Raw genomic sequence first — 8,799 nt, forward strand, 5'->3', positions numbered from 1 at the left:
GCTTTAAAATAACGAACTCTAATTCCAGCTTTGCTGAAAGAACCATGACGGATCACTATAAACAAGAATGATGGTTGCATGTACCAGAAACTTAAAGGTTAAGTCTAAAATCCAAACTTTCATTCCAGTCTAAGTTTTCTACACTGACGGGAAACATGTTTGAAAAGCAGATAAAGATGCTTCCATGTCCTGATTGGTTGGATGTGGCAGGGCGTCGACATAACCCCCCCCCCCCCCCACCCCCACCCCCCTCACGTTTACCATAGAGACCAGAGTTTCATTGGTGGCTGCAGGAGTATGAGGCGAACTTCACCAAAATGTACAAATATCACTATCCTTTTTCAACACCACTTCCCAAAAGTGTACAAATATCAAATAGCAGTAATTATTTACAATAACGGCCTAAAATAGACAATGTATTAACAGTAAGAGATCTACTCTATTGTTCTGAAGTCAGTCCACTGCGACATTTCTGAAAATGATACAAGAAAAAAATAAATAAATAAAGCCTTCAAGTAAAGACATCATCGATTTTTATTCTGATTTAAAAAAAAAAAAATAATTAAAAAAAGTTACATTTCTATAAGATTTCAGTATCATTTCATGTTACAAAGTCGTGGCCATAACTGAATTCTCACACACCTTCGTGTTAATCCATTAGTGGCCATGACTTAGTATGTTGTTCCCACGAGTTACTAAGTTGTGGCCATGATTTAAATTGGTTAGTGTCTAATGCCTTTGTGTTATTAAGTTATGGCCATGACTTATTTATCTCATTCCTTCGCACGACTAAGTCGTGGCCATTACTTGATTATGTCATTCCTTCTTGTTACCAAGTTGTGGCTATGACATAATTATCTTAATGAGATCATCTCCATGCCTAATATGTAGTGGCTATACATTACTGTATGATCTTGTTCCGATGCATTATTAAGTCATGGCCTTAGGGGCGTTACTGGTGGGGCTCAATACATAACGTAAAATTAGGGATGCACTGAAATTTCAGCCACTGAAGATTTTCAGACAAAACTGACCAAAAACTTTAAAAAGTTTTAAAGCCGACATAAAAATATGACTGAACAAATAAAGGTTTCTTTGAAAAATTCTCCCAAACTCTAGCATTATAAAATGAATGTAGGTGTTTATATTTTTTAATATAGAAAATCCCTACATTTTGAACAAAATGCTGAGGATAATAGATGCAAACTAGGTGCTACAAAATACTACAGAACATGATATTTTTAACATGAAGTACATAAATTTCCTTGTTATTACATTAAAATAAGAACACTAGGTGTATGCAGGATTTCCCCTATAAGACACTGGAAATCGTTCCCAAAGCCATATATGGCATTAAGCTCATGCAGTGTGTGTGTGTGTGTGTGTGTGTATGCTCTTGAAGTGGGAGAAAGTCATCTGAAAGGATAAGTCAGTCATACCTCAGCGTGATCACTCAGGATGTTTGTGTGAAATGTCTGCTCGGTGTACTGAGTGCTAACCACCATCGTGCTGCCAATCCTATACAAAAATGACTTACTTTGTGTACTTAAGGTGAGCGCTATCCTACAGTAATGAAATCTCATCACATAAGACAAATAATGCAGTGTTATCAAACAGTTTTCAGAGCCAAACGTCTCCAAAAGCTCTACATCAGGTGCTCTGAGCCCCGAGCTATGGGACTGTTAGCTAAGAATAAAACCAGGCCTCAGTGTTTTAGGCAGTTTTTTTAAAAGACATCTATCTGATAGTGCTGCTTTAATAGAGGATGATTGAGGACTTCGCTGACAGTGCTAGTCAAACAATCAGTAACACAGAAAAAGCAGGGACACAAGGCCTAGGACTCAGTGCAGCAAGGAAGAGTGATCCATCTGGCATCTTTATCCGTTTGTCCTTCTTGGTGGAACACTTAAAAAGGTTCAACCCTACAACAGAAAGTTCCCTTTTCAAAAAAGGATTTCTGAGTTGAATGAACTTGAATTCTTCATAATTTAACCTTTCAGATAAGTCTCCAAGCAGAACTCAAAGATTCAACCCTACAACAGTTTCTCCCTTTCAGAGAAGGTCCCCAAGTAGAAACCCTTTTGGAATGCTAATAATCCTTAAAGTTTCACCCTTACAGCGGAGTTTTTCTTTCAGAGAATGCTCAAAGTGGAACAACTTAAAATGCTAAGAATCCATTTAGATGGCTAGAACAGAAGGCGTGTACCAAATTGCATACTTATTCAATTGCATATGTAAGAGAAGAGGGGTGCTGACACAGGCTCAAATTTGCTCAGAATCAAAAAAGGTCATGTTGGGCATTAAAGGTTACATTGATGTAACATGACGTCATCGGCCACTGACTGGGAAAAGCCTTACACTTCCAGTTAATAAAAAACCTCAGTGTTCCATTGAGATGATACTAACCTTCTAAAATTCATACTGTACACTAGACGGTAGAGCGCATAGTGTAAATGCATCGTGTATAGTACATCACGTGGGACACAACTAGTCTTCCTTTCAGATAAGTTCCAAGCAGAACCCTGTTAAAACGCCAAGAACCCTTCAGAGAAGGTTCCAAGAAGAACCCCTTTACAATGCAATACTCTTTTTAAAAAAAAAAAGGTTCGACCCTACAACGGAACATTTCTTTTTAGTAAAAGTGAAATGTTAATGGTAAGGGTGCAGATCATTTTGAAAGCAGTACTTTTACTACTTTAAAATACAACTTCTTGCATGTGTTATTCTTTACATATAGAAGTTTTTGCTTGTTTTCATGCAAGGTGCCAATACTTTCATAGGGCACTGTATTCATTTCAGAATGTTGAATGCAAACTAGGGTTTGAGTTATAAAAGCACTGGAGAACAATAAACAGTATTACAAAGCAGGGACTACAGTTCATGAGAAGGGCCTCGGGAATGGGAGAGACTAAATGAGAGAGAGAGAGAATGTGTGTGTGTGTTTTTGTGACTCACACACACACCACACAGTGACTTAGTTTCATGTGATACTTAGGATACTCTCTGACGCACTCCGTGCCTGCCGAACACTAACCAGTGTTAACCAGTAAGCAGTAAAAGGACCATTTCCAGCACAGGAAGTGAAGTGAAGTTTTAAGAGAAAAAGATTAATCCTAACATATAAACAGATCCTCTCTCTGTACATCTGCATTTGTTCTCAGCTCCCACACTCACCTCCGTGTCTTGCGCAATTTATACAAATGCTATGAAAATAGAATAATCAGCCCAACTGAGACTGTAATAACCTATGCAGCATTTGGAGCACTGTGCTGGCCCACCCGCCCTGCAGTCCTAAATACTCTCAGTGAACAACAAGAGGTATATCTAAAGGCACTTTAAATCGGTCCTGTAAACAAAAATGGTTGAAATGCTTCATTCCTCTGGGTTGGGTCATTATACTGTATACACCAGCGTTTGGGTCAAACGTGTAAACACAACATATCTCCCCCCCATTTAAACCAAGACTTTCTGATACTACTATAGGTCACAAGAAAAGCTAAACAGCTTTAGAACAGTGTTGCCAACTTTGCAACTTGTGTGAGATCTGGCAACTTTTTTCACACCTTTAACAAAGTTTATTTAATTTTTTTTTTTTTTTTTTTTTAAAAACCAACAACAAAAAAAAAACAGCTTAGAGATAAATCTAGAAACTTATTGAGCCAATGTCAGAGACTCCCCTGCACTTGATATGTCTCTCCAGCTCACATCACTAATCACCATTGCTCCTAATGACCAATCACCAAACACTGATTACCATTGTTCACAACAACCAAACACTGATCAGCAATGTTTGTCCCACGAATGCACTTCTTAGTTCTTTGTTTTAAACAATCTTGGTGATATTTACAATCAATAAAAGCAAGTTATTCAGTCCCTGCTTCCTTTGTGTTCATTTCCCAACTCCTCACCATCACTGCTTCTTGTCTCCTTTCTGGATGGGAATTATAGTAGTATGGTGCCATGTCTAAAGACGACTGGAAGTGCCTTCAGGAAATCTTCATGTTTTAATATGCAAATGAACATGACAATTCAGTGAATATTGAAATTATTGGATAATGTCATCTAATGACTTTTTGAGCATGAATTAGCTACTCTCCACTGAAAACAGCTGGCAAACCTGGTCAAAATCTAAACTGTGCAGCTTTGTACCAGTCAAGTCCAAGATAGCGAATACCTAGAAACCTCTAGCCGCAAAGCTTACTTGCTACTTAGCTAATGGTACAGTAGCTCTATGTCATGGTGTATTTTCACAGACTTCCCACTTGTATTAACAAATGGATGCTAGCTCATCAGCTATCTGGCTACTTCTGGAAACACTAGAAGAACATGGAGGTCTTTCCAAATGCTATTTGGGGGGGAAGTGGTGGCATACCAGTTAAGGCTCTGGGTTACTGATCGGAAGGTCTGGAGTTCAAGCCCCAGCACTGCCAAGCTGCCACTGTTGTGCCCTTGAGCAAGGCTCCTAACCCTCTCTGCTCCAGGGGTGCCGTATCATGGCTGACCCTGTACTCTGACCCCAGCTTCCTAACAGGCTGCGGTATGCGAAGAAAAGAATTTTTCACGGTGCTCTACTGTATATCTGACCAATAAAGACTTATTATTTTCACATACATTCCTAGCTGTTAACATTCTTTTATGAGAATAAAGACACAGATGTCCTTATGCCATTTTATTAATAACCAAACAGTTTTATTATATCAATGGTTAAAAATGACATTCAGAGGTATTCTATAATGAGCCTGTGGATACTGTGGAATTACTGAAGTCAGCAAACTGAGCATCCATGTGCTGTTAAATTCATTTCCAAGCCTGCACTTCGGAGGGAGATCAGCTCTCTCTGCAAGCAGGAAATCCCAAATGAAGTTTCAGGCTGTGAACAAAGTGTCCATAGGTTAGCCCCTAACCCAGCGTGCTCAGTTACTGCTGCCTGCTCTAGTATCATATTTTCCAAAACCATTACTTCTTTGCAGAATTCACTGAAAAATGATGCAGATGTGTGGAGCGCTCCCAGCGAACTCCGTCAGACAGAATAATCAATCGAACGACAATTAAACGATGTCTTATTGTAAAGCAAAGAAAAGAAAAATGAAGCTCTCCTGTAGAAAATAACGTTGCGTTCAACATGAAGACCATACTTAAAAATAAGACTTTGGACATAACCTCCAGACTCTGGGTGAAATTTGTTATCTGGGTTTTACAAGATAGACGTTACAAGATGTACAAAAGGACACATTAAACTCAAGAGGCATGTAAAAGATGAGATTAACACCAAATTCCACACGAGAAATGAAAGGTAGAGACGCTACTATCTGATCGTTCTACTATTTCACGAGCCAGTGCTCATCAGCTGCTTAATGCCGGCCTTGTTTTTGTCCGGACGCTTGCTTGTTAATTTGCTGAGCTCTTCACATGCACTAATTGTCCCGAGAGCCTCACCAGTGCTGACTCTACCACTGAGCACAAGCTTGACCTCACCACGGAAACTTCCAAACACAGTACACTGACGTACATTAATGAAGGCGCGATCAAGGATATGGCACGGCTCGTTCCCATTTGTTCTGCTCATAATCCTCTTTCTAGCTTTAGAGGCTACATTTTCACGATTCTTTTGTCATTCCAGCTCAAGGATTTCTACAGCATGCCATTTTTGAGTGACTTCCATTCTGCCCGGTTAGTGACTAAGAATTTGCTCACTGGACAAAAATGAACAAAACAGCCATTTTCCTACACTGATTAAACTGACAATGGGGGAAGGGATGATCATTATGCAACACCATGTTGCAGCATATGTCCAACATTTAGCAAGAATTGTGTGCATCAAATAGTTAGAGTCTTGCTTCATGAAGCAATAACACCCCTTCCCCACTAGAGCCATGCAAAAAAAAATTGGCCTTGGGGCAAACACACTACTGTGGTATTTCCTGTCAAAGCTCTGCCTTATTTTTGACGTGACCTTTTAAAGCTGCATATGGACGTAAATTCCAGAGTAACAAGCTCCAAATTAGATTCTGCCTAATCTTGTAGTAATGAGCGCTTTGTGTAAAAAAACAAACAAACAAACAAACAAACAAAAAAAATTACAAAACCAAGCTCTTGGGCAACTACACAGGAAGTGTTGGGGTCAGCTTCTATTCCTATCCATCTCTAGGTGATGACCTCATTGTCTAAGCCAACAGAGGGTGGTAAGAATGAATAATTCTTGCTGTTTAGTCTTGGATTTTGTGGTCGGAAGACGACTGAAGACGACAACACTGCAAGAACTTGGTCTAAATGTTCAGTTATGGCTTATTCATATGTTCTGGCCATCGTCCAACCGTATCAAGGACAGGAAGTGGTTTCTGAGGCTGTATCCCAAAAAACCTCCCACTGCCATTTCCACTCACCAGGCAATAATCGGGCCATAAATTAAGTTGAAATTATTTTGCTCTCTTCCTAAATGTAGTCAATCGTCTAAGAGATGTTGGTGTCAAATCTTTTCTATTAGAAGGGAAGCTTATAATCTTCATTTTAGCATCATGAAAACAGTGTACATTGCCTGAAACCTTGAGTTAAGTCTCATACATGCTTATGTTGGTTCTGATACTGTATTTCATACAGTTATCAGTAAAATTGGACAAAAGTCTGTCAGGTAGTTGTAGAGTGGTAGCAGCCATCTTGGAACATCTTGGTCATTCTAACTTCCTATTGTGTCAGAACATAGCTTGGCAGCATTCACAGATTCAGGTAGGACCTGTGGGCCAAAGTTTGACACAATTGGGCATGATAATTCATCCTGGTCAGAGTCATGTTACATACACTCCCTAAACATGGAAAAGTGTGTGGTAGACCGGGATACACTCTCAATGAAACCGCAGTCTATCTCCAAGTATCTCGACACACCCATTTGCGCAACTGCTCACATTAGGTTAACAGTAGGATCAATTTGGAGTGTTTTTAGACAGTGGGAGGAAACCTTTGTAAGAACCATCAGAAAACCAACATGGATAAGCAGACACCATGCAAAACTCCACACAGACGGTAACCAGAGTTCAGGATCAAATCCAGGACCTTGGAGCATGGAGACCACAACATCACCTGCTGTGCCACCCTTTCAATGATAACATTACTCAACTGGATTGGAAACAAACTAAACATCCTCGCTGATAAACTAAAACTGTCAATTGAAATTGGATTTTTTGGCAGAACCTTTAAAGCCAGTGCTTGGACTATGTCCAAACACCCCCTGCAACAGATGTGTCCAGTGATGCACTATCCAGACACACTCCTCCCTCAGTGGTAAATCCATGAATTCCTGACATGCCGTCTTAAATATATGTTTAAAAGGCTTTACTCTTTCCCACCCTAAAATCCTAGCGAGATCAAAAATCCAGTACAGATCTGCATTGTACTCCTAAACCTGAAAGTGACACCATTTATCAAGCAGGGTATAATGTGACATATAGCATTTCATATTAAGATTAAGATTAATATTCCTTGGAACACACACACACACACACACACACACACACATTAGTAAACCTTTGATCAGACATGGTTAAAGATTGACATACCTTGTTCAGTCTAAAATGTTTTATGAGTCCTGCATTGTGTTGTGATTCATGAAACACCCACAGGAATGGTTTAGATTGGATAAGCACATCAGATAATAAAACATTTGGATTGATTTGCATAATGCAGCAGTCTGTAAAGGCCAAGAGCATTGCAATAATGCTGCACGAGCAACATATATATTAGCTAACCCTGGAAACCTCATTATAGCAGCCAGAGTTTGAGGAAACTGTGGCTCCAGCTGCTCAGGTGACTCATGCAAGTGGGTCAGGGTTTTTTTTGTTTGTTTGTTTGTTTTGTTTTTAAATTTAGTGTCCAACAATGCAAACGTCTGAAACACAACCCGTAGATAAGTGGAGATCCCATTAAACACTATATGTTTCCAGCGCGTGCTGTTTTTTGTTGTTGTTTTTTTAAAGGAAGAGAAGCAGCGCGCGCCACGTCGCCGCATTGAAAAGGTCCCAAATCGGTCCACGCGCCCTGTACACTAAGCGTTAAAAAAAGAAGAGAGAGAAAAAAAGAGCCCAAGTAGTGCATTATGTGTTCGGAATGAGATTATTTGGGCATTAGATGTGAGCGCAATGTAAATCCGTCCACACCTTTAATCCAAACGCAGAGTATCCCGCGTGTTTGTTGCTTGTTTTGGTGAAATGCAAGAAACCTCTACAGAAACACTCACCTGTAATAATCTCCCGTTTGCCTTCATCCAGGTGGCTTGAGATCAAATCCCCCATCGCGACCAAATCAGCGATATATCCAGTCGCTTCAGTGTGAGAAAAGTTTTCAAGAGCAGCTGCAAGTTTTCCCTCTGCGAGGAAACACAAAGAGTCGCTTTACTCTGAGAACCAGAGAGAAGAGAAGAGGACAGAAGCGATGGAGTGAGTCAGATGGAACGAAAGCTCAGTTCATCATGAAGTGTGTATGGGACACACCCTCGACTCTGATTGATGGTGTTTTATTAAAGCCCTGCCTTTCTTAGGACCAGTGCCTATGCCCAATGTAGAGCTTTAGAGTTTGTGTGTGTGTGTGTGTGTGTGAGAGAGAGAGAGAGAGAGAGAGAGAGAGAGTAAGTATATTTAACCCCACCCTTCACAAGGGCTTGGTTGACAGACACTTCGCACCAGTGCGTGCCCATGCGTGAAATACAGGCTACGCGCCTTATTGAAAAGAAAAAAAAAAGAGAAAAAAGTTGACCAGAGTTGAACTTCTGACGTGTAGTGACGTAACGAGGAGAGGGTACGAGGATTGCCT

General features: G+C 40.1%; 1 protein-coding gene across 1 annotated transcript in view; it reads right to left on the reverse strand.

The window, feature by feature from the left end:
- Window positions 1-8,579, reverse strand: part of niban2b (niban apoptosis regulator 2b) — a 42,725-nt gene extending 34,146 nt beyond the window's left edge. Inside the window, exon 1 of the mRNA XM_017451967.3 lies at window positions 8,228-8,579. Within this exon, the coding sequence (XP_017307456.1) occupies window positions 8,228-8,282 (55 nt within the window). The 5' untranslated portion in view covers window positions 8,283-8,579. The remainder of the gene's footprint in view (window positions 1-8,227) is intronic.
- Window positions 8,580-8,799: the final 220 nt, after the last annotated feature.

Source organism: Ictalurus punctatus, chromosome 22, assembly GCF_001660625.3.
Source record: "Ictalurus punctatus breed USDA103 chromosome 22, Coco_2.0, whole genome shotgun sequence".
Classification (NCBI taxonomy): Eukaryota; Metazoa; Chordata; class Actinopteri; order Siluriformes; family Ictaluridae; genus Ictalurus; species Ictalurus punctatus.